Source organism: Fringilla coelebs, assembly GCF_963513975.1.
Source record: "Fringilla coelebs genome assembly, chromosome: 7".
NCBI classification, from domain to species: Eukaryota; Metazoa; Chordata; class Aves; order Passeriformes; family Fringillidae; genus Fringilla; species Fringilla coelebs.
Window position 1 is genome coordinate 22,696,891 of NC_140035.1, and position 26,915 is coordinate 22,723,805.

Below are 26,915 nucleotides of genomic sequence, written 5' to 3' on the forward strand. Positions count from 1 at the left end.
GTTTCACTTACCAAATGGATGCTCAGCAACTACTGTTTTTGATTCAACTGGCTTGCTGACACCAAATCTATTTTCTGAGCTCACTCGGAAACTGTACTCTTGATACTTTGTGAGATGGCTGACTTTGATCTGTGTGCGTTTCACACTAGAATTCACCAGCTGCCATGCTGTTGTGCCAGATTCACGTTTCTCTACAATGTAGTTTGTAATGTCACTGCCGCCATCATCTTCAGGCTCTTTCCAGGTCAAGACACAGGACTCAGCAGATACAGACGATATTTCAATTGGGCCAGTGACAGGACCTGGCCTTCCTATGACTACCACTGTGACAGTAAATGTTTTCACACCAGCAGTGTTCTCAAGTGTAAGGTAGTATTTTCCAGAGTCACCTCTCATACTGTCTTTTACAGTCAGCGTGGTTCGGTCTTTTGTTGTCTTGATGGTCACTCTTTCGGTTTCCTTCAGCCTCATCTCCTCAAGTTTCCATGTCACTTTCGGAGCTGGCCGCCCACTGATTGGTATATCAATAGTAAAGGTGCTTCCAGCTTTGCATGTTATAAGCTGTCTGCTTATGTCACTGAGATCTGCTGTTGGTTCAATCTGTGGCTCCTTAACAATTACAGAAGAGAAAGCTTCTCTGGGCTGACTGTAGCCAGCATCATTCTTCGCCTTGACCCGGAACTCATATTCTGTGTTCTCCACAAGGCCTTCAACTGTGAAAGTAAGTTGCTTGGTTTGTCCAGCTACAGTCCAGGTGTCAGATCCTTTTTGTTTCATTTCAAGAAGGTATCCAGTAATACGGCTACCACCATCATGATCAGGTTTAAGCCAAGCTAAAACTACAGAAGATTTGGTTGTATCAACAATATCTAGTCTCTTAGGTGGAGCAGGTTCTTCTGTGGCCACAACTGGTTCTGTTAATTCACAGGGTTCACCTACACCATATTCATTTTCTGCTGATACTCGGTAGTAATATGGCATACCTTCTGCTAGATCTGTCACCTTAAAGATTTGTCGAGTGCATTTTGAACTCACGACTTGCCAGCTACGACGACTTGCTTCACGTTTTTCCACAACGTAGTGGTGGATACGAGAACCTCCGTCCAGAACAGGAGCATCCCACATTAAAGTAATCGATGTCCGAGTCACATCTTTAAAGGTAATAGGACCTGGTGGACCAGGTGTGTCCAAAACCTTGACAGTAAATGTAATAGACTTGCTTCCACTGTTGTTTTCCACAGTAAAGACATACTTGCCAGCGTCATTTCTATTGCATTCCTCTACAGTCAATGTGCTGAATGAATCAGTTGTTTGAATGTCAGCACGCAAACTAAGATTAGCATCTGCTTTGGACCACACTGCAGTAGGAACTGGCCGTCCAGAGAAGGCAATAAATAGACGAATGCTTGCACCTGCTCTTACAATATGAGTCTGCTTGAAGTTTGCATCAATATCAATTTCAGGCGCAGAAAGCCTGTCCACAGTTTGGACTGAAGCAGGAACTTCGCAACTTTCTCCTCTGCCAGCACCATTGACAGCACTAACTCTGAATTTATAGTGTTCTCCTGCCTCCAAATCAACGACAGTATATTTAGTAGCAATAACAGTCTCTGCATTGACTTTCTGCCATGCTTCAAGATCAGCTTTGCACATCTCAATGATGTACCCAATTATTTCCATGCCTCCATCGAAAACTGGCTTTGTCCACTCTAAGCTTACACTAGTCTTTGATGTGTCTGTCACCTTGACGACATTAGGAGCACTTGGTGGGCTGACTGGTTCTCTGCATTTAATCAGCCTCGAAACGTCGCTTGCAGGTCCAACCCCTGCAGCGTTTTCAGCCATGACATGGAACTCATACTCATTGCCTTCAATAAGGCCAGTTACTCTGTATCTGTTCTCAGTAATGGGCCTCTTACTGGATACTTTAACCCAGCGCATGCTCTTCTTCTCTCTCCTTTCAAGAATGTACTCGTTTATCTCGCTTCCGCCATCTGACTCTGGTCTTGCCCATGTGAGTGTGATACTGTCTCCTGTTACATTGGTAGGCTCTGGAGTTCCTGGTGCATCAGGGAGAGCTAAAACAAAGAAAAATGTGATTAGAAGGACAAGATGGTAACTCCGTGGGTATTTGTGCAGAATGAGGTGGAAACTTACTGTAAGGTATCTGTGCGATAACTGGATCAGACTCCAATGGTCTGCCAACTCCAAATTTGTTCACTGCAGAGACGCGGAACTGATACTCATTGCCCTTAATTAATTTAAGTGCTGTATAGCTGCAAGCTTCGCATTTATCTTCCACTAATGCCCAAGCAATCCTGCTGGTTTCACGTTTTTCAATTATGTAGTGAGAAATAGAAGCACAGCCATCATTGGCTGGAGGCTCCCACCATAATGTGACTTTTTCTCCAGTGATGTTTGTGAATCGTATTGGTCCACCAACTTTTCCTGGTGCGTCTGCAATTTCAAAGGTTCAGAGTTATAATTTGCTGACACTTAGAATAAAATACTATTTTTAAAAATGCATGCTGAAATGCATGCTTGGTGCAGTACCTTGTACTCTGATGGTAATATCTTCTCGTTTAGTGCCTGATGCATTTTTGGCTTCTACTGTGTACACTCCACGATGCTCCCGGACAGCATCTCTAATGAAGATTGTACTATGTCCAAGAGCTGTAGTTATTTCTATATTCATCATTTTATCAATCTCTTTACCATCCTTAAACCATGTCACTTTAGGTACTGGACGTCCTCTGATTAGAGCTTTAAGTCTAATGCTCTCTCCAGCTTTAACAGTAAGGCCTTCAAAGTGTTCAGCACCAAATTCAATTGTTGGAGCAACTGAAAAAGGAAAATATAAATCAATTTCCATATAGCTAAATATTTTTCTGGTACTCTTCTAAATGTACTAATTATAAAAGTCTGTGAAATAAAAAACTATTTCCCTTACAAAATGGCATTCTCTAAATAGCAGTTATTACATGAATGATAAACTTATTTTTCCTGTAAGTATCCATAAGTGCATCATATATATAATTGCAAATATATAAAGGTGAAAGGTACGGTTAATATGTGGTGTTAATAGTATGCCAAGCAACCTGAGGGTCATTTTAATTTTGAAATTATTCAGTGCATCAGAATATTACTGTCCATGCCTTCTTTCCAATTTTGCTGCTGCTGCTTATCCAAGAGCAATGTAGAGTGCTTTTCAGCAATTGATTATGTATGTCTGCCAGATTTGGGTCTTTAATTTAGACCTTCCCGCCTTGGAGTATGAACATAAATGTTCTGAATTGACTGGGATGATCTCAGTCACAAGTTCTTTGCCCCTTGACTTCCCACTTCCCATCAGTACAGCAAGAAATTTTATCTGGTTTCAATATCCAAGCATATTTTAAAAAATTCTTACCGTTTTCATCTCTGGTCATGATATAGCCTGAAGACTGTGAAGGTGGGCTGATGGTACCGACAGCATTTCTTGCAAGCACTCTGAATTCATATCGGTCACCTGGACTGAGCCCTGTGACTGTGTATTGGCACTCACTGACATCAGTGAAGTTACACCTGAGCCAGCGGTCTGCGCTTCCTTGCCGCTTCTCAATGCTGTAAGCCACAATCTTACTGCCTCCGTCACGCAGAGGGGGGTTCCATTTCAGGGTGATTGTTTCCCTAGTGACATCAATGTAATCAGGAGTACCAGGTGGGTCTGAAAGCAAAGTAATGAAGATTTATTTTTATTACTGCTCACAATAGTCTACAAGAACAGAATTTTCTTGGATGAGTCATTTACTTACCCACTGGAGAGACTGCCAAAGTAAATTTGCTTGGCTCACTAGCTCGGCTTAGACCTGCAGCGTTTTCAGCATATACTTGGAATTGGTAATCCAGGCCCTCAAGCAGTCCAGTGATCCTGTATTCTCTATTAGATATTAATGCAACATTGACCTTCTGCCACAAAATACTGTTTCTTTCCTTCTTTTCAACATGGTATCCCATAATCTCCGAACCACCATCATAAACGGGAGCATCCCAAGAAATGCTCATTCCATCAGCAGTTACGTTGTATACAACAGGCTTGCCTGGGGCACCTGGTGGTTTAAACTGGTGCTTTGCCACAACATCTGCTGAGACAAGAGGTGGGCTCACTCCGTATCTGTTTTCAGCACGAACTCTGAACTGATATTCAGTATCTTTAACAAGGTTTGGTACTTTGAAGGTTGTTCTTGCAGCACTTGAACACACCAGCTTCCAGTTCATTTGTGATGTTTCTCTCTTCTCAATACTGTAGCCAGTAATTTCTCCTCCCCCGTCGTCATCAGGAGCCTCCCATGACAAAACGACACTATCTGCTTTGATTTCATCTATTCTTAAAGGTGCTTTTGGCTTAGATGGAGGACCAAGAGTGATTACAGTGATTGTGAATGACTTTCTGCAGACTACATTATCAAGAATTAAAGTATATTTGCCACCATGCTCCTTTTTCACATTCTTGATACTTAAACTTATCTTGTTTTCAGTTTTCTTGAAACGAAGATGTTCTGTTTCTTTAAGAGGGAGGTTGTCCTTGAGCCAGCTCATTGATGGATTAGGTTTACCTTTATAGGGCAACTCAGCGTGCAGATTATGTCCAATTCTTACTGCAATCTGACCTCCAGGAATATCAGAAAGGTCAGCCTCAGGTGTTATTATAAGTTCTTTCACAGTAATGGGTCCAACAGTAACAGAGTCACTCATGCCTTTTTCGTTTTTAGCAAAGACTCTGAATTCCATGACAGAAAGCTCTTTAAGTTTGTCAGCTACAAATTCACAGCTCTTGCTTGTGCCTGCATATGTCCATTCCTTCTCTTCCTGAAGTTTCTTTTCAATAACATAGTCTGATATAATGCTGCCACCATCATAGTCAGGTTTGCTCCACTGCAATTTAACAGAATTCTTTGTAGAGTCTTTCATGGCTAGGTCTTTTACAGGTCCAGGAACGTCTGCAGCTTTCACTGGTTCAGTTGTCTCACAAGGTTCACCTAGTCCAATTTCATTTTCAGCAAGAACACGGAAAAAGAATGCAGTCTTTTCCGACAGGTTAGTCAGTTTAAAGGTGGTATGAGAACACTTTGTTGTAACAGTTGACCAGGCCCTCTTTGTAGCATCTCTTTTTTCAACAACATAATTTGTTATTTCAGAACCACCATTGATGAGAGGTGGCTCCCACACCAGTGTAACTGTGCCACGAGAAACATGCTTGAGCTGCAGCTTCTGGCATGCAGACGGTGTGTCAAGTACTTTTACATTCACAAATGATGATTTTGCTTCTCCAACTCCGTTTTCAATTGTAAGAACATATTTTCCAGTATCATTTCGTGTAACTTGAGGAATAACAAGTAGTGTAGATGATTCTGTGTTTTGGATGATATATCTTTCATCAGAGCCAAGATTCTTGTCCCCCTTTCTCCACGTGACAGTTGGAGGAGGTCTTCCCTTGAATGGAATCATTATTTCCACATCTTCCCCTGCTTTAGCGACGATAGATGTCCGAAGAGCAACATCCAGATCAATCTCTGGTGCCACTGTGGAAATAAATAAAAAATTAATAATGAATACATAGAATGTAAAATAAAAAATTGTTAAAAAAAAACACACACAGGAAAATGATAAATCACAAAGAAATACAGTACCAAGAATATCTTTAGCTTGAACGGGTTCCATCATTTCAATAGGCTCTCCTTGTCCAGCACAGTTCATAGCAGATACACGGAAATAGTAATTAACACTTGGCTGAAGGTGGGATACAACATATTCAGTTGTTCTCACTTCTCCCTTGGTACTGACTACAGTCCATTCTTGTTCTTCACCTTCCCTCTTCTCCACCACATAGTGGGTAATTGGACTTCCTCCATCATAAGCAGGTTTAATCCAGCCAAGGGTAACAGATGTCTTGGTTGTGTCCACAACTTTCAGCTTTGTTGGTGAGCCTGGCTTATCTGTAAATGATAGTTTATGGGGGAAAAAAACACCAATCAGAATCCCATTAATTGTAAGAGGAAGAAACTCTGCCCTCAGTTATGTTGGTGCAATCCCACCCTAACTGCTCACTTTCCATTGATTTCTAACCTATTGGAAGAAATGCACATTGAATCTTACCAACAGGATCTGCAGCTTTGTAGAAGTCAGAGGCCTCAGAGAACGGACCTGGCCCAGCTGCATTGACGGCACAAACTCGGAAATGATATTCGCTGTTCTCAGTCAGACCTGTTACTTTTTGTCTGGTGTCCCGAATGGTTTCTTTAGAGACCTTGAACCAACTCAGACTCTTCTTGTCACGTTTCTCCAGAAAATATCCTGATATTTCACTGCCTCCATCAACAGTGGGCCGACTCCAGACAACAGTCATAGAATTCTTGGTTATCTTCGTGACTTCTGGTGTACTAGGTGGTCCAGGTGTAACTGAATAAAAAATCATATGTCAGTAAATCAGTGCTACTTACAAACAGTACACAAAACAATGCAGTTGCATAAGCTATTTTATAGAGCTTATTTCTTACCAAATGAATTTTTGGCTATAACGGGCTCAGATTCCAGTGGATCACCAATTCCAAACTTGTTGACACCACGGACACGGAACACATACTCATTTCCTTTGATGAGTTTTGTTGTAGTTACGATACATCCCTCCAGTTTTTCAGAAATTAAAGACCATACAACCCGACTTGTTTCCCGCTTTTCAACAACATAGTGTGTTATAGGTGCACCACCATCATCTGCTGGTGGGTCCCACATTATTGTAATCTTTTCAGCAGTGACTGTCTTAAACTGTATAGGTCCACCTGGGGGTCCTGGCTTGTCTGTGGAAGGCAGAAGAAAGAAGATGTTAAGTATTCCCTACTGAATTATTGTTTAATAGTAAAATACAGTTGCATCTCAAGACTTACCAAGTATCTGTAGTCTAACATGGGCTGATGCTGAACCCATGGCATTCTTCAATTTTAATTCATAGGTGCCGCTGTCAAGTCGATTTGCATCCTTGATGAGTATAGAAGCAAACTCTGTTGTGCTTTCAAAAGACACTAGTGCACTGGTTAGTACCTCATTGCCATTTTTGAACCATTCAATTGTGGGTATAGGCTTGCCTGAGATCCCTAGTTTAAGCTTAACTGAAGTTCCTGCTTTGTATTTCACCACTTCTGTATATTCTGGTGGCACATCAATTTCAGGTGCACCTTAAGAAAAAATCAGAATAAGTTAAAAACATGTCTTTTGCAGGCCTGTATTTAATAAAATCCCCAAATAATACTGCCTTATTTAATCTAATAGTTAAAGGTATTTGAAAAATACAGATCAAAGTAAGAGAGCATATATTACTTAAATCATAAACCTAGAATAAGTTAGAACTAATCCTATGAAGAAGAGACAATTACATGCATAAATATAACCACCTGAACCATGGGCAGACTTCTTTTGCTCAGAGAATAAAAATGCGAAAAGACTTTAAAAATGGAGATACAGCCAGAGATGCTTCTTACAATCATGCCCAAATTCTCAGTCAATCATGCTTGAATCAATCACTGTAAACTAGCCTTCCATATATTTAAAAGACCATGAATCTACAAAACAGCACAGCCATTGTCCTAGTACACCAAGATCATATCATTATATCATTGCAAAACACTTACCATATGTATCAACACATGTGATAGGACCCACAACATCTGAGGGATTACTGATGGAACCGACAGCGTTCTTTGCAAAGACCCGGAATTCATACTTGGAATTCTGTGTCAGGCCAGATACTGTGAACTGAGTCTCAATAACATTGGTGAAGCTAGCTTTTGTCCATCTGCCATCTGGAAGATCACGCTTTTCTACGATGTATCCAGTGATTTTGCTACCACCATCAAATGCTGGCTTCTGCCAGGAGAGAGTGATAGAGGTCTTGGAAATATCTGAGGCACGAACGTTTCTTGGTGGTTCTGCAGAAGGAAACAAGAATATTGTCAATAATTAACAGCTATTTTGAATATTGTCTTATTGTACAGAACAGATTATCACAGGGGAACAAAATGGCTGGTCTTCGTTAGTTTACAGAGTACATACCACAAGCATCAATTGCAAGGACGGCATCGGAAGGACGACTTGCTTTTCCAATGCCAGCTGCATTTTCTGCATAAACTCTAAATTCATAGATAAGGCCAGCGCTGATTGTGGTGACTTTAAAATGAGTGGTACGAATAAGGGTCTTGTTAGCCTTCTGCCATAATATGCTATTTCTGTCTTTCATTTCTAGGTGATATCCAGTGATAGCACTGCCACCATTAGTGACTGGTTCATGCCATCCAACAGTAATACTCTCTCGGGTGACATTAGTGACCCATGGTGTAGAAGGAGGGCCCGGTGTAGCTGAGGATAGCAAAAGAATTGATTATTAACAAAATTATATTTTCAACATGAGAGCACTAAAACATCAATATATACCATGAGAAGCAGGTTACTCACTGTAAGGAAGCTTGACAACCACACACTGTGAGTCTATGTGATCACTGATGCCAAAGCGGTTCTCAGCTTTGATGCGGAACTGGTACTCTTCTCCAGTTGTGAGCTTCATAACTTTGATTACGGTTCTAGCAACAGTGGCAGACACTTCAGACCAAGCAGCAGTACTTGTTTCTCTTTTCAGTACAATATAGTTGGTAACCTGACTTCCACCATCATAAGCTGGTGGTTGCCATCTGAGTGTTACACTCTCTTCAGTGACATCGCTAAGGACAACAGGACCAACAGGAGGACCGGGTCTATCCAGCACAACAATATTAACAAATGATTTTGTGGTGCCACTTGAGTTTGCAGCAGTAATGTCATATCTGCCAGCATCAGCAGCCACACTTTCTTTAAGGTTAATGATGAGACTTTCTGCAGTGGTTTCTGTGTGAAATCTCATGGTAGGTTTCAGTGCAACACCATCTCTAGACAGTGTCACCTTTGGCACTGGTTTTCCAGAAACTGGAATTTCAACTTTTAGATTTGATCCTGCTCGAACATATACAGTGTTATGAGGGAAGCCCTTCATGTCAATCTCAGGGGATTCTGAAAAAGAAAACATTTCCAAACCATTACAAGAATGTTCCATCTTTTAGAATATGAATGCAATTGAATGTAACTTTTGTCTCATGTCAGGAAGCATACCTAATTGTTCTTTAACTGTAACAGGGAGCAGTAGTTCCTTAGGATCACTTAAGCCAGCTTGGTTTTCTGCAGACACCCTGAAGAAATAGTCAACGTTTTCCTTAAGACCATGGACAACATGATGAGTTGTCTTTACAACGGCACACTTAACCCATTTTTGCTGTCCTTTCTCAAGAGCTTCAAGGAGGTAGCTAACAATTCTGCTTCCACCATCATGCTCTGGTTTTAGCCATGAAAGAGAAACACTGTCCTTTGTGACGTTTGTTACTCCTAGCTTTTCTGGTGGGCTGGGTTTTTCTGAGAAAAAAAAGTGCAACAGGTTAAACAATATAGAAGATATTGATTTTTTATATTAGCAATTACAAAGGAACACAACCTGCATCAAGAAAATGTGTTTTTAAACCAATTTGTATATTAGAAGTATTTAAGTAAAATCCAAGCAAAATTTAAAATTCAAGCTATTACTTAGCTCTTTTTTATTTGTAAAATCACAGACATGCTTACAAAAATGATCTATTTTACTGTGTGCAGATTTAAAGCTTTTGATATTATTTTGAAGTAAACACTTAAAAGCACTTATTATTTTAAGTATTAACAAATTTTTTCATAGTAAAACATACCTGTTATCTTTGTTCCCTCTTTGGTCTCAGAAGGCACTCCAACACCATATTCATTTTCTCCGGAGACACGGAAGTAGTAAATGGCACCTTCTTGCAAACCAGTCACTTTGTAGGACAGGCGATGACAGTTGTTTGTCACAGTGACCCATGCCTTTTTGCTAGCTTCTCGTTTTTCAATCACATAGTTCTTTACAGGTGCTCCACCATCATTTTCAGGAACATCCCAAGATAACACAGCAGATTCTTTAGTTACATCTTTTGTGGCAATATTAGAGGGTGGGCCAGGCGTATCAAGAACTTTGACCATTAAAGTCAAGGTGGTAGTGTTCAGGATGTTTTGCAATGTTAAGGTATATTTTCCAGAATCATTTCTTGTTGCCTTTTCAATAGTAAGAGATGTACAATTACTTGAAGTGTCAATGCTTGCACGTGTACGGAGATCAGTGTCTGGTTTGTTCCATGTTACATTTGGGACTGGTTTGCCTCTGAAAGGAACAGTCATCGTGAACGATCCACCAGCCTTTACAATTAAAGTCTTCCGCATTTCACTGTCAATTTCAAAGGCAGGTTCTTCCTCTCTTTCTTTTGCCACCTGAGGTTCTGAGACATCACTTGGTTCACTGACACCCATTTTGTTAATGGATTTCACTCTAAAAACGTACTCAGAACCTGAGGTTAATCCAGTTATGGTGTATTCTGTGCCTCTTAAATTCTGAATAGCTGTTGTCCAGTCAGTTTCATCAGTTTTCTTGTATTCAACTGTGTATCCTGTTACTGGAGCACCTCCATCAAACAGTGGCTTTGTCCAACTAATTGTGATATTTGACCTTGTAGAATCCATAATCTTAGGTTTAGATGGGGGCGATGGCAAGAAGATTGGATCTTCTGCCTTAATCAATGGTGTGGTTTCACTTGGGAGACTGAGGCCAGCAGCATTTTCTGCATAAACCCGGAATTCATATTCACATCCCTCACGGAGACCTGATGATTTCACTCTTAAATCATAAACTGGCTTTTTGTTTACGCGAATCCATCTCAGGCTGGTTTTCTCACGCCTTTCAATTACATAGCCCGAGATCTCATTACCTCCATCAGACTCAGGCCTTGCCCAGCACAGAGTTATTGAATCTTTACTCACACTGGTGATCTCTAAAGATGTAGGTGGGCTTGGAACTGTAAATGGGTCTAGGGCTTTGACAGCAACACTTTCTAGAGGCTCACCAACGCCATATTTGTTAACTCCCATTACTCTGAAAATATATTCATTACCCTTCAGTAATTTTGTCACCTTACAAGACGTTGTTTTAAGCTCTCCTTCACAAAGTGTCCATGCAATTCTGCTGGTCTCACGTTTTTCCACAATATAATGATCAATATCTGCACCACCATTTTCTTGAGGGGGTCCCCATGATAAATGGCACTTTTCAGCAGTAAGGCCATTTATTTCTAATGGACCTGCAGGTGGGCCAGGTCTATCAAGTACCTTGCAATTAATTGCCAAAGATTTTGTTCCTGCAACATTCTGTAATGTTAGTAGATACTGTCCTGAATCACCTCGGATACAGTCCTTAACGGTTATTGCAGTGGTGAAATCTGTTGACACTATTTCAACTCTAGCTTTTCCTTCGAGCTCCTTGCCATCCTTTGTCCATGAAATCACTGGTATTGGCCGTCCTGCAACATCAGCATTGACTTTAAACACTTCTCCAGCTTTCACAACTACAACATCCCTGAATTTGGCATCCATCATAATTCTTGGAGCCTCTATATCATCTTTCACAGTCACAGGTCCAGTTGATTCAGATGGCTGACTGAAGAGTCCAGCAGCATTCTTTGCAATCACATGGAATTCATAACGCTGGTCTTCTGTAAGTCCACCTACATCAAAGTATGTTTCTTGCACATTAGTAAAATTACATTTTAGCCAACGACCATCTGGTAGTTCTCGGCGTTCAATAATATAGCCTGTTACTTTAGCTCCACCATCGTATTCTGGTTTAGTCCACTTCAGTGAGACAGATGTTCTTGTAATATTAGTAACTTCTGGTTGACCAGGAGGATCACATGGATCTCTTGCAGCAACTGGTTCGCATGCTTTGCTGCATTTGCCTATTCCAGCAATGTTTTCTGCATACACACGATATTCATACATCAGTCCTTCATCAAGACCTGTAACTTTCATTTGTGTATCAGTTATGAGGCTCTTGTTGACTTTTGTCCAAAGAATGCTGCTTCTTTCTTTATGCTCCAAATGGTATCCTAGTACTACGCTGCCTCCATCATTAACTGGTACCTGCCAAGTTACAATCATGAAAGATTTAGTTGCATGTGCCACACGAGGTGTTCCTGGTGGACCTGGAGGCTTAAATGGATACTCTGCCACAACAGAAGGAGAATTGGTATAAGTGCTCTTCCCATAGCGGTTTTCTGCACAAACACGGAACTGATATTCAGAGCCAGTGACGAGCCGAGACACTTTAATTGATGTTCTTGCAACTGCTGCAGATACGACCTCCCATGTGGTTGTGGTAGTATCTCTCTTCTCCACAATGTAATTGCTAATGTGACATCCACCATCATATGCTGGAGGTTTCCAAGACAGAGTTACACTATCAGCACTAACTTCATCAATTTTAACATCAGTTGGTGGCCCTGGTCTGTCAAGGACAACTACAGTTAGAGAAGCTGTTGTTGTTCCAGCAGTATTTGAAAGATGCAATTCATAATGTCCCAGATCTTCATTTGTAGCTTCCTTGATGGACAGTGAAGTTAAAGTCTTGGATGTTTGAACATTTACCCTGGTTGTCTGTTTTAAGGGATTCCCATCCTTCTTCCAGGTAACAGTGGGAAGAGGTCGCCCTCTGAATGGAATGTCAATCTTAAGATCATCTCCAGCTTTCACCGTGAATGTGTTAAAAAGAAGTTCAACAGATGGCTGGATTTCAATATCTTTTGCAATGACAGGGACACCAAGTTCTCTTGGATCACTTTTTCCTTTTTCATTAACAGCAATCACCCTGAAACTGTACTCTTCTCCCATACTTAAGCCTGTTACTGTTGCTTCCAATGTTTTCACCTGTGTACATGCACTCCATTTTACACTTCCTTTAGTCTGCATTTCTACTATATAACCAGTAATTTTACTGCCACCATCACTCTCTGGCTTTTCCCATTTAATTGATGCAGAATTGCGAGTCACGTCAACAAGAATGACCTTTGAAGGTGGAGAAGGTGGTTCAGACACCTTAACTGGATCAGCAATTTCTGCTGGTAAACCAGCCCCATATTCATTTACAGCTAGAACACGGAAGTAATAACTACATCCTTCTTGTAGTTGAGTAATCTTGAAGGAATTCTTAGTACAGTTGCTTGTAACTGTGGCATATGCCTTTCTTGTGGATTCTCGCTTTTCAACTACGTAGTTGGTAATTTTAGCTCCACCATCAATAAGTGGTGCTTCCCAGGCTAAAGTTACAAAATCTTTTTTCACTTCCCTGACTGTCAGGTTTAGAGGTGCACTAGGTGTATCAAGCACTCTGACATTAACAAAAGCGGATTTTTTGCCACTGTTGTTCTCTAAAGTAAGGTTATATCTACCACTATCAAATCTATTGACATTGTCAATGACCAGCATTGTGTAGGAACTGGTGACTTCAATCTGAGCTCGCTCACTAATTGTTCCTTCTGCTTTCTCCCATTTAACTTCAGGTTCTGGTCTTCCTTTGATGGTGACAAACAGGCGCAAAGTACCACTGGCACGTACAGTGACCACTTTTCTGAGATCCGCATCAAGTTCAATTTCAGGAGGTTCAGTCTTGTCCTCTGCTAAGACAGCACCAGGTATAGTCGCAGGTTCTCCTACTCCTTCTGAGTTGATGGCACAGATGCGGAAATTATACTCCTGGTTCTCCTTCAGTTTTGTCACGGTGAACTGTTTTGCCTGTAGACCTGTTGGTGGGGTGCAGGTAGTCCATTCATCAGCAGCAGCTTCTTTAACTTCCACTACATACCCTTTGACAGGAGCGCCACCATCATAAATGGGCTTACTCCAGGCAAGGGAAACTGATGACCTGGAAGTATCTGTAACCTTTGGATTGGTAGGTGGACCTGGTGGATATAATACATCACAAGCACGATAGAAAATGGATGGCTCACTGGGTTCCCCTACCCCTGCAGCATTTTCAGCAGACACTCTAAACTCATAGAAATGCCCATCAGTTAGACCTGTTACTCTGAATCGTAAGTCTGTCAGCCTTTTCTTATTGCACTTGGTCCACCGGATACCATCCTTGTCTCGTTTTTCAAGTATGTAACCTTCAATTTCAGCTCCTCCATTGTCTTCTGGGCGACCCCATGTTACCACCATAGAATCTTTTGTGATTGCTGAAACTTCAGGTGTTGAAGGAGGACCAGGGGGTTTGTATGGATTACGAGCCACAACTGGTTCAGATTCCAAGGGCTCTCCAACTCCATATTTATTCACTGCCATTACACGGAAAATGTATTCATTGCCAGGAAGGAGTTTGGTTACTTTGTGATTTAGAGCCTGCACATCTGTTGCTACTTGTGTCCACGAAAGCCTACTTGTCTCTCTCTTCTCAATGATATAATGTGAGATACTAGAACCGCCGTCATGTGAAGGTGGAGACCATGACAAGTAGCATTTTTCTGCAGTGACACCGGTAATGTTCAAAGGTCCTTCTGGAGGTCCTGGTCTGTCAAGCACTTTCACAGTGATTGGTATAGATTTGGTGCCACCAACATTTTTGAGGTTAAGAGTATAGTGACCTCCATCTACTCTTATACAGTCTTTGACAGTGAGACTTGTTTTCTCAATGGTAGATTTAATTTCCATTCTTGCAGTTGTTTCTTCAAGGTCTTTACCATCTTTTGACCATGTAACGTCAGGAATAGGTTTGCCATGGATATCAGCTTCAAGAACAAAGGTTTCTCCAGCATGAACAACAATGACATCTCTATATTTAGGATCCAATGAAGCTCCTGGTGCTTCAATTTCATCTCTGGCAGTAATAGGCCCTGTACTTTCAGATGGCTCACTCAAGCAACCTGCTGCATTTCTTGCAATTACTCTGAATTCATATCGTTGGTTTTCAACAAGACCACTTACTGTAAATTCTGTTTCCAACACATTTGTAAAGCTGGCTTTCATCCAGCGACCGTCTGGCAGTTCTTTCTTTTCTACAATATAACCAGTTATTTTGCTTCCACCATCATATTCTGGCTTTTTCCACTTCAGTGTGATATTACTTCTTGTAACAACAATGGCCTCTGGGCGGCCAGGTGGGTCACAAGGATCTCGGGCAACGTACAGTTCTGATACTTTGCTGACTTTGCCAATGCCAACAATGTTTTCAGCAGAAACTCTAAACTCATATTCAAGACCTTCTTCAAGGCCGTCTGTTTTATATTTGGTGTCCACAATAAGTGACTTGTTCTGTTTTGTCCAAAGAATGCTGTTCTTATCTTTACGCTCCAGATGGTAGCCAAGAATTTTGCTGCCTCCATCATTAACTGGTTCATGCCATTGTACAATCATGTGGTCCTTGGAAGATGCCGTAACAAATGGGGTTCCAGGTGGTCCAGGCACCTTGTAGGGGTATTGCACAACAATTGATTTAGAAGCCAAAGGAGAGCTCTTTCCATATCTATTTTCAGCAGAAATCCTGAACTGGTACTCAGAACCTGTTTTAAGCTTTGTTGCTTTGATGGTTGTTCTTGCAACAGTTGCTGAGACGATGTTCCATGTGGTAGTGCTTGTGTCGCGCTTTTCTACTATATAGTTGCTTATCTGGCAGCCACCAGTATAATCAGGTGGATCCCACGATAGAACAACAAAGTCTGCACTAATTTCGTCAAAGCGGACAGGTCCTCGTGGTGGGCCAGGCTTTTCTAGTACAATTATGCTCAGGTGCTCTGTTGCTGTACCTGCTGCATTTGTGGCTGTTACTGCATATTTACCAAAGTCTTCCCTGTTGCTTTCTTTAATGTGTAAAATAGTTGATGTTGTCGTATTCTCAATATTTAATCTGGTTGTCTGTTTCAGTGGCTGCTCATCTTTTGTCCAAGTAATAGTAGGTTTGGGTCTACCAATAAATGGTACTTCTACCTTCAGATCTTCTCCAGCTTGCACACTGTATGTATTAAACATCAGTTTGAAACTTGGCTCAATAGTCAGGTCTTTAGCTATCACAGGAATTCCAAGTGCTCTTGGATCACTTTTGCCTTTTTCATTGTAGGCGATCACACGGAATTGATATTCCTGTCCTGGACTCAAACCAGACACCTCTGCATTACATGTTTTGGTCTCACTAACAACACTCCATTTTTCTGTTCCTTTAGGCAACATTTCAACAAGATATCCCAAAATTCTGCTACCTCCATCATGTTCAGGTTTTTCCCATGTAAGTGATGCACTTCTCTGAGTGACATCAGTGAGTGTTACTTTCCCAGGAGGCAGAGGTGGCTCTGAGGCTTTGATAGCATCCCTTGTTTCAACTGGAACACCAATTCCATATTCATTTTCAGCCATAACCCTGAAGTAATAAATTGCTCCTTCTGTAAGATTTTCAACTTTGAAACTTGTCTTGGCACACTTAGCACTTACATTTGCAAATGCCTTCCTGGTTGACTCACGCTTGTCTATTACGTAGTTCTTTACCTTTGCACCACCATCAATAATCGGTGGCTCCCAAGATAATACAGCAGAATCCTTCTTTATATCCTTTACCACTAAGTTTTGCGGGGGTCCTGGTGTGTCCAAGACTTTCACTGTAACAAATGCAGATTTAGAGCCACTGCTGTTCTCCAGCTTAAGAATATATTTTCCAGCATCATTTCTATCACAGTTGTCAATTGAAAGTTGTGTGTAGTTTATGCCTTTATCAATCTGAACTTTTTCTGAGAATTCACCTTCTTCTCGGGACCATGTGATGTCAGGTGTTGGTCGTCCCCTGAATGGTATGTGAATCCTGGCAGACCCACCAGCTCTAACCACTATGCCTTTCCTTAGCTCTGAATCAATATCAAGTTCTGGAGCTTCAAGTTTGTCTTCTGGTTTAATAGTACCAGGAACTGATGCAGCCTCTCCCACGCCGATCTTGTTGAGAGCACACACTCGTAGTTTGTATTCTTGATGTTCAATAAGCTTTTTGATCTCAAATCGAGTGGCACGTATGCCTGTCTGTGGAGTAACAAGTGACCATTCATCTTCATCTGCTTTACAGATTTCTACAAGGTATCCCTGGATTTCACAACCACCATCATAAATAGGTTTACTCCAACCGAGTGTAACTGAACTTTTGGTGGTATCCACAACATGGGCATTTGTAGGTGGGCCAGGCTTGAACATCGGGTCACAAGCTTTGAAGTAGGGAGAAACTTGGCTTGGTTCACCAACTCCAGCAGCATTTTCAGCAGAAACTCTGAATTCATATTCATGATCCTCTGTTAAACCTGTAACTCTTAATCGCAAATCGGTAATGCGGCGTTTATTGCATTTTATCCATCTGATGCCTGCTCGGTCTCTCTTTTCTACAATGTAACCTATGATTTCACTACCTCCATCACTGTCTGGCCGGGTCCAGCACACAGTCATAGAATCCTTCGTGATGTTGGTAATTTCCAAGGCCTTTGGTGGTCCAGGAACCACAAATGGATTTCTCATCATTACTGGCACGGATTCCAATGGCTCACCAACCCCATATTTGTTAACTGCCATAATACGGAAGACGTATTCATTTCCTTCCAAGAGTTTTGTTACTTTCAGCATTGTAGGTAAAACTTCTGAAGCAACCACAGTCCATGCCAGGCGGCTAGTTTCTCTCTTCTCTACAATGTAATGAGAAATATCACTGCCACCATCATGAAGAGGAGGACCCCATGCCAGGGCGCATTTTTCAGCTGTAACTCCTGTCACTTGGACTGGGCCCTCTGGAGGTCCTGGCCTGTCCAAGACTTTTACGTTTACTGTTACTGTCTTTGTTCCTGCAACATTAGAGGCTTCTAGAATGTACTGCCCACCATCAACTCTAATAGCATCTTTTACAGTTATTAATGCACTGAAATCTGTGTTCTTTATTTCATATCTAGCAGTGTCCTCAAGCTCTTTATCTCCTTTGTACCACTTAATGGTTGGTAGTGGCTTTCCATGAACATCAGCCTCAAGTCTGAATGTTTCACCAGCATTTACAACAATAGTGTCTTTGTACTTTGGATCCATTGAAATCCGTGGAAGTTCAACTTCGTCCCTTGCTGTTATTGGTCCTGTACTGTCAGAAGGTTTGCTTATTGCACCTGCAGCATTCTTTGCAATGACTCTAAATTCATATCTTTGGTCTTCAGTAAGTCCTGTTACAGTGAACTGAGTTTCAATGATATTTGTGAAGCTCGCTTTCATCCAGCGACCATCTGGTAAGTCACGTTTCTCTACAATATAACCAGTAACCTTGCTTCCACCATCATATTCTGGTTTGGTCCACTGTAGAGTAATAGAGCTTCTTTTTATTATTATAGCTTCTGGGCGACCTGGAGGATCACATGGATCACGAGCTACATAGCACTCAGAACACTTACTTGTTCTGCCTACACCAACAATATTTTCTGCAGAAACTCGGAACTCATACTCAATTCCTTCTTCAAGGTTATTTGTCTTAAAACTTGTGTCCTGAATAATAGTCTTGTTTACTTTAGTCCACAGAATGCTGTTTTTCTCCTTTCTCTCAAGATGGTAACCCAGCACTCTACTGCCACCATCATTTACTGGTTCATGCCACTGTACAACCATGGAGTCTTTGGTAACTGTTGTCACAAATGGTGTGCCAGGAGGTCCTGGTTCCTTGTAGGGATACTGTGCTACGACTGGTGCAGAATCCAATCCAAAACTCTGCCCATACCTGTTCTCAGCAAATATTCTGAACTGGTATTCTGAACCAGTTTTCAGTTTAGTCACCTTCAGTGTAGTTCTTGCAACAGTAGCTGAAACTGTTTCCCATACAGTGGTCGTTGTATCTCTCTTGTGCACAATATAGTTGGTGATTTGGCAGCCGCCTGTGTATGCTGGAGGGTTCCATGACAGGGTAATACTTTCTGCACTTATTTCATCAAACTTCACAGGTCCAACTGGCGGGTCAGGTTTGTCTAGAGTAATAATTTCAACAGAGGCAGACTTTTGCCCAACAACATTAGCCACAGTGATTTCATAAGTGCCACTGTCTTCTTTGCTAGTTTCCTTCAGATGCAGTACAGTGAGGTCAGTTGAATCGCTGACATTGACTCTTGTGGTCTGCCTCAATGGCTGGCCATCTTTAACCCAGGTAACAGTTGGCTTAGGTCGACCTGCAATTGGTATTTCTACTTTTAGGTCCTGTCCCACCTGAACACTGTAACTGTGGAAAGCAGGTCTTACATCAGGTTCAATCACCAGGTCTTTGGCAACTATTGGAACTGCAAGTGCTCTAGGATCACTCTTACCCTTTTCATTTACAGCCATGACTCTAAAAAGATATTCTTCCCCTTGAGTTAGATTAGTAACAACTGCTTCAAGTGTTTTAACACGAGCACACTCTGACCACTTCTCACTGCCCTTTGCTTGCATTTCAACAATATATTGTATGATTTTGCTACCGCCATCATGTTCAGGTTTTGCCCAGCTTAGTGAGACACTGTTTCTTGTGACATCATCCACTGTTATTTTCCCAGGAGGCTGTGGAACTTCAGCAACTTTAATTGGGTCACTGGTTTCTGCAGGGAGGCCAATTCCATATTCATTCTCAGCAGAGACTCTGAAGAAGTAATAGCAGCCCTCCTGAAGTTGATCTACTTTCCATGAAGTCTTGTGGCAGTTTGTTACAACAGCTGCATATGCCTTTCTTGTTGCTTCACGCTTTTCAATAATGAAATTCTTTATTTTTGCTCCACCATCCAAGAGAGGAGGCTCCCATGAAAGTGAAACAGAGTCTTTAGTGATCTCTCTGATTTTTAGATTAACAGGTGCACTTGGGGTATCCAGTACTCTTACACTGACAAATGCAGACTTTGTTCCACTGCTGTTTTCCAAGGTCAGAGTATATTTTCCGCTATCAAATCTGTTAACATTATCTAGAACAAGGGAAGTAAAGCTACTAGTGGTATCAATAATAGCTGCTTCTCTGATGTCACCTTCCACTTTACCCCATTTTACTTCAGGTGTTGGACGACCTCTGATGGGAACAAACAGTCTTAAGGAACCTCCTGCTCTCACATTTACAATCTTCCGTAATTCCATGTCAAGGTCAAGGTCTGGTGCCTCCATCTTCTCTTCTACAATAACAGAACCAGGAACATCTGCATGCTCTCCAACTCCTGCTTTATTAACTGCACATATGCGGAATTTGTATTCGTGTTTTTCCACTAATTTTTCTACTTCCATGTGAGTATTCTTAATTCCAGTTGGAGGGGTACAAATTGCCCATTCACCATCACTTACATCACATTTTTCCACAATGTATCCCTGAATTTCAGAGCCACCATCATATATAGGTTTACCCCATGAAAGAAAAACTGAAGATCTTGTAACATCCGTAACTTTAGGATTATTGGGTGGACCTGGCTTGTAAATAGGATCACATGCTTTGTAGTAAGTAGAAGGTGGACTTGGTTCACTAAGACCAGCAGCATTTTCAGCTGAAACTCTGTACTCATAATCATGATTTTCTATAAGACCAGTCACTCTGTATCGCAGTTCGCTTATCAGGCGTTTGTTACATCTTGTCCAGCGAATGCCTTCCTTATCCCGTTTTTCAAGGACGTAGCCTAGGATTTCACTGCCGCCATCTGAGGCTGGTCTTTCCCATACAACTATCATAGAATCCTTGGTAACTGCTGTGACTTCTGGAGCCTTTGGAGGAAGTGGCACAACAAATGGGTTCTTTGCAACTACTGGGTCAGACTCAAGGGGTTCACCAACACCATATTTATTTACTGCCATGATGCGGAAAACATACTCATTTCCTTCTAGAAGTTTTGTAACTTTGCAGTTCAGGGTTTGCACATTTGAGTCAACAATAGTCCACACCAAGCGACTGGTTTCCCGTTTTTCTACAACGTAGTGTGAAATATCGCTACCACCATCTTGTAGTGGAGGTTTCCATGACAGTGTGCATTTTTCAGCTGTAACACCTGTAAACTCAACAGGTCCTTCTGGAGGTCCAGGTCTATCAAGAACTTTGACATTAACAGGAACCTTCTTTTCACCTGCAACATTCTTTGCCAGCAGTACATACTGCCCACTGTCAACTCTTGTGGCTTCCTTCACACTGAGGCTTGTTGCAAAATCAGTAGTTTTTATTTCCATATGAGCGGTGCTTGTCAGCTCACGGTCACCTTTTAACCACTGAATGGAAGGTATTGGTTTGCCATGAACATCAGCATCAAGCTTGAATGACTCACCAGCGTGCACTACAATAGTGTCTCTGAATTTTGGATCCATACTTATTTGAGGTGGTTCTACTTCATCTCTTGCTGTAATTGCCCCTGAGCTCTCAGACGGTTCACTGAAAACACCTGCAGCATTTCGCGCTATAACACGGAACTCGTATCTCTGGTTTTCAACTAGACCAGTTACTTCAAATTGAGTATCAATGACATTTGTAAAGCTTGCTTTCATCCAACGCCCATCAGGTAATTCCTTCTTTTCAACAACATAACCTGTGATTTTACTTCCACCATCATATATAGGTTTCTTCCACTGGAGTGTTACTGAGCTTCTTGTGACAATTACAGGTTCTGGACGACCTGGAGGGTCACATGGGTCACGCGCAGTATAGCATTCAGATGCTCTACTTGCCTTTCCAATTCCCACTATGTTTTCTGCAGAGACTCTGAATTCATATTCAAGACCTTCCTCAAGGCCAGTTGTCTTAAATTTGGTATCTGGAAGAGGTGTTTTGTTCAGTTTAGCCCACAGGATGCTGTTTCTTTCTTTGCGCTCCAAGTGATAACCAATGATCCTGCTACCGCCATCGTTCACTGGTTCGTGCCATTGTACCACCATGCTGTCTTTTGTGACATTTGTTACAAAAGGAGTTCCAGGTGGACCAGGAACTTTAAATGGGTATTGGGCTACTATTGACTCTGAGGTGAGATACGTACTCTTCCCATATCTGTTCTCAGCTGCAATTCTGAACTGATATTCACAGCCGGTCTTTAACCGACATGCTTTTATAGTTGTTCTAGCAACAGTAGCTGACACAATATGCCAAGTTGTGGTGGAAGTGTCTCTTCTTTCTACAATGTAATTATTGATAGAGCTACCACCATCATACTTGGGTGGTTCCCAGGAAATGGTAATACTGTCTGCTGTGACTTCATCTACTTTTACTGGTCCAGTTGGAGGTCCTGGTTTGTCAAGGACAACAATATTTAGTGTCTCAGTTGCTTCACCAGCAGAGTTTGTAAGTTTAACTAAATATGTTCCCACATCTTCTCTGCATGCTTCTTTAATTGTTAACACTGTGTTGTTTTCCGAGCTTTCTGCATTTACTCTTGTAGTCTGCTTCAATGCCACGCTTTCTTTATGCCAAGACACTGCGGGTTTGGGTCGACCAACAAAAGGAACATCAACCTTTAAGTCCTCTCCCGCTAGAACACTGAAAGTGGTAAACAGTAGTTTGAAAGCTGGTGGGATCACAAGATCTTTTGCAACCACTGGTATACCCAGCTGGCGAGGATCGCTGATACCTTTCTCATTCTGAGCTGAAACACGGAAGGTGTATTCTTCACCTTGGATCAGTCCTGTGATGGTGGCTTCAGTAACTTTTACGGTAGCACAGGTTGACCACTTTTCACTGCCTTTGCTTTGCATTTCTACAATATAGCCCAGAATTCTGCTACCACCATCGTGTTCGGGTTTTTCCCAAGATAAGGTTACACTATTTCTTGTCACGTCCAACAAAGTTATTTTCCCTGGTGGAAGTGGTCTTTCTGACACTTTTATGGATTCTGACGTTTCAACTGGAAGGCCTATTCCATACTCATTTTCAGCAAGGACTCTGAAGTAGTAGTTGCAGCCTTCTTGCAGTGAATCAACTTTCCAGCTGGTCTTGTGGCAATTGGCATTAACAGTTGAATAAGCTTTTCTTGTTGATTCACGCTTTTCAACTATGTAATTTTTAATTTTAGAGCCGCCATCTATGAGAGGAGGCTCCCATGTGAGTGTAACTGAAGATTTTGTAACTTCCTTTATTTTCAAATCTTGAGGTGCCCCTGGAGTATCAAGAACTCTGACGTTCACAAAAGCTGTTTTACTACCTGAGCTGTTTTCAATTGTCAGTATGTATTTGCCACTATCAAATCTATTTACATTTTCAACAATAAGTAAAGTATAAGAGCTTGTTGATTCAATGCTCGCTCTATCCAAAGATTCCCCATGTTCTCTCGTCCATTTAACTTCAGGTGCTGGTCTTCCTTTAATTGGGACAAAGAGTCTCAGAGTACAGCAAGCTCTAATAGTTACAACTTTACGTAGCTCTGCATCAAGTTCAATCTCTGGAGGTAGCATTCTTTCTTCAGCTTTTGGAGTGCCAGGAACAAGAGCAGGTTCCCCAAGACCTTCAGAGTTCATAGCATATATCCGTATTTTATACTCTTGGTTTTCTTTCAAGTCAGTGATGGTAAAAGAAGTGGCCTTTAGACCCACTGGTGGAGTTACAATCTTCCACTCATCTTCTTCAGGTAGTGCAATCTCAACCATGTAACCTGTGATCTCCGAACCACCATCATATATTGGTTTGTTCCATGCTATTGTAATAGAGGACTTGCTGCTATCCAAAACACGAGGATTACCTGGGGGACCAGGCTTAAACACAGTATCACAGGCTTTATAGAATGGACTGGTTGGACTTGGCTCACTGACACCAGCAGCATTTTCTGCCATGACTCTGTATTCATATTCATGGCCTTCTGTCAGTCCAGACACTTTAAAGCGTAAGTCAGTAACAACCCTTTTGTTACATTTCACCCACCGTAGACCAGTCTTGTCTCGACGTTCCACAATATAGTTAGTTATTGGGCTCCCACCATCAGAATCAGGGTGGCCCCAACAGACAACCATAGAATCCTTTGTAATTGCTGTAACTTCAGGTGTTTTAGGTGGATCAGGTGGAACATATGGATTTACTGCGAGAACGGGCTCTGATTCCAGAGGCTCACCAACTCCGTATTTGTTAACAGCCATAACTCGGAACACGTACTCATTGCCCTTCAACAGTTTAGTAACCTTCAGTTTAGTCACTGGAACTTCTGCGCCTACAGATGTCCACGCCAATCTACTTGTTTCACGTTTTTCAACCACATAATGGTCAATCTTTGCTCCTCCATCATCCAGTGGGGGTAGCCACGACAGCACACATTTTTCTGCAGTGACTTCAGACACAGCCAAAGGCCCTTCTGGGGGACCAGGTCTATCAAGAACTTTAACGTTGAAGACATGCTTGGCAAAGCCACCAGGATTTGTTGCAGTAAGTGTGTAAGCACCACCATCTCTTCTTGAGGAATCTTTGTTGGTGAGAATGGTAGAGAAATCTGCTATTTTTATTTCTAATTTTGCTGTGTCCTCAAGTTCTTTTTCTCCCTTTGTCCATGTCATAGTTGGTGGAGGGCGACCTGAAACATCAGCCTCAAGTCTGAAAACTTCACCTGCTTTCAACACTATGGTGTCCTTGTATTTAGCATCCACCTTTATCCTTGGTGCTTCAATGTCATCTCTACAAGTGATTGCATCTGATGGCTCTGAGGGCTGACTAACAGCTCCACCAGCATTCCTAGCAATGACACGGAATTCATAGGCAGCATCTTCTGTCAAACCACTTACAGTGAATTCAGTCTCCAGTATATTGCTGAAATTAGCCTTCAGCCAACGGCCATTTGGAAGGTCTCTTTTTTCAACAGTGTAGCCAGTTATCTTAAAACCTCCATTATATTCTGGTTTAGTCCACTTCAGTGTAACTGCATGTCTTGTAATGTTCAGAGGTATCGGCTTACCAGGTGGATCTATTGGGTCCAGGGCAAACACAGGCTCAGATGGCTTGCTTGGCTTACTCTTCCCAGCCAGGTTTTCTGCTATAACACGGAATTCATATGCAATGCCATCGGTAAGTCCAGTTGATTTAAAGATATTTCCTGACACCAACATTTTACTTACAGTCTGCCAAACAATGCTGTTTCGCTCTTTTCTTTCAATGTGATATCCCAGTATTGGGCTTCCACCATCACTAACTGGCTCATTCCAGCTAATGGTCATGGTTTCTTTGGTGACTGCAATCACCTGAGGAGTGCCAGGAGGCCCAGGTACCTTAAATGGGTAGTTGGCAACTACAGACTCTGAAGTGATGGCTGGACCAACTCCGTACCTGTTTTGAGCTTTAACGCGGAACTGATACTCAACTCCAGTAGTAAGACGAACAGCTTTAAATGTCGTGCGTATCACTGTAGTTGCCAGCTCAGTCCACGTGGTACTGTCGGTCTGACGCATTTCTACAACGTAGTTACTTATTGGTACACCACCATCATTCAAAGGAGGCTCCCACGAGAATGTTAGGAAATCACATGAAATTTCTTCAAATTTGATTGGTCCAGTAGGCGGTCCAGGTATGTCATGAACCTGAACTGTGATTACTTCACTAACTTCTCCAACAATATTTTTAGCTGACAGTGGATATTGACCACTATCACTTCGAACACATTCATTGATGGTCAGTATGGTTGCAGTTGCTGTATTTTCATAATTTACCCTTTGTGTTTGCTTAAGAATTTGGTCTTCTTTCTTCCAAGTCACAGTAGGCCTTGGACGACCAAGTACAGGGATTTCAATCTTGATATTGTCACCAGCTTTGGCAATGACTGTTTTCTGGTAAATAGCACGGAGGTCAAACTCTGGTAGCATTGTTTGCTCCTTGATAATAACTGGTCTGCTTTCCCTTGGGGCACTTCTTCCAGCACTGTTAACTGCCATAACCTGGAAAGTATACTCTTCATTTTCAGTTAGATTCTTTACTACACAGTCCAGCGTTTTTACAGTGGTGATGTGTGCCCACTGGTTGGTTCCTTTTCTCTGTGCTTCAATTACATACCCAGTGATCTTGCTGCCACCATCGTGTTCTGGTTTTGGCCAAGCTAGGCTAACTGAATTCCGTGTTACATCCATAATATTAAGACTCTCAGGTGGGGATGGGGCCTCAGAAGCTTTTACTGGTTCTGTTGTTTCAGCTGGTTCACCAATACCATACTCATTTTCAGCCAGTACTCTGAAATAGTATTCACACCCCTCAGCCAAATTAGGAACCTTGAAGGAACACTTCTGGCAGTTGGTTGTGACTGTTGAATATGCCTTCCGAGTTGATTCGCGTTTCTCAACAATATAGTTGGTTATACGTGAACCTCCATCTACCAGAGGCATATCCCATTGGAGGGTGATGCTGTCTTTGGTTATTTCTCTAGGCTTAAGGTTTATTGGTGGACCTGGTGTGTCCAAGACTTTTACATTTACAAAGCCAGTCTTCTTACCAGCAGCATTTTCAAGAGTCATTACATACTTTCCTGCATCATATCTGGTGCACTCTGTGACAATCAAGAGTGTAAAAGAGTCGGTATTTTCAATACTGGCACGTCCTTTGAGTGAAGCATCATCTTTTGTCCATGTTACTTCTGGAGTTGGACGTCCTTTAATTGGTACAAAAATCCGAATAGTGCATCCAGCTCTGACAACAAGTGTTCTTCTTAGCTCAGCATCCAGTTCAAAGTCAGGAACCTCTTCTCGGTCAACGATTTCCACACTTGGAATTATTGCTGCTTCACCGACACCTGCAGCATTCATGGCAGAGATTCTGAAATTATACTTGGCCCCGGTCTGCAGGGGAGCTACAACAAACTGAGTGATTCTTAAAGCAGTCCCTATTGTGTCCTTCACCCATTCATCTTCTCCTTCTTTTTGATGCTCTACTATATAGCCAGTGATTTCAAGACCACCATCATAGTGAGGCTTGTTCCAGGCTAAAGATGCACTTGTCTTTGTGGTATCAGTCACTCTTGGATTTGCAGGTGGGCCTGGTGGGTCTGAGAAGCAAATAAAAG

The 26,915-nt window shown here is 41.8% G+C and overlaps 1 protein-coding gene across 1 annotated transcript in view; it reads right to left on the minus strand.

The window, feature by feature from the left end:
* The window catches only part of TTN (titin), a 238,891-nt gene that overhangs the window by 18,825 nt on the left and 193,151 nt on the right, over positions 1 to 26,915 (minus strand). Inside the window, exons 249-262 of the mRNA XM_084209604.1 lie at positions 9,792 to 26,897; positions 9,172 to 9,468; positions 8,485 to 9,072; positions 8,086 to 8,388; positions 7,665 to 7,961; positions 6,924 to 7,211; positions 6,537 to 6,836; positions 6,136 to 6,438; positions 5,670 to 5,975; positions 3,795 to 5,561; positions 3,410 to 3,706; positions 2,554 to 2,841; positions 2,158 to 2,457; positions 12 to 2,078 (exon numbers count right to left, since the gene is read on the minus strand). Coding sequence (XP_084065730.1) covers positions 12 to 2,078; positions 2,158 to 2,457; positions 2,554 to 2,841; positions 3,410 to 3,706; positions 3,795 to 5,561; positions 5,670 to 5,975; positions 6,136 to 6,438; positions 6,537 to 6,836; positions 6,924 to 7,211; positions 7,665 to 7,961; positions 8,086 to 8,388; positions 8,485 to 9,072; positions 9,172 to 9,468; positions 9,792 to 26,897 — 24,507 coding nt within the window. The remainder of the gene's footprint in view (positions 1 to 11; positions 2,079 to 2,157; positions 2,458 to 2,553; positions 2,842 to 3,409; positions 3,707 to 3,794; positions 5,562 to 5,669; positions 5,976 to 6,135; positions 6,439 to 6,536; positions 6,837 to 6,923; positions 7,212 to 7,664; positions 7,962 to 8,085; positions 8,389 to 8,484; positions 9,073 to 9,171; positions 9,469 to 9,791; positions 26,898 to 26,915) is intronic.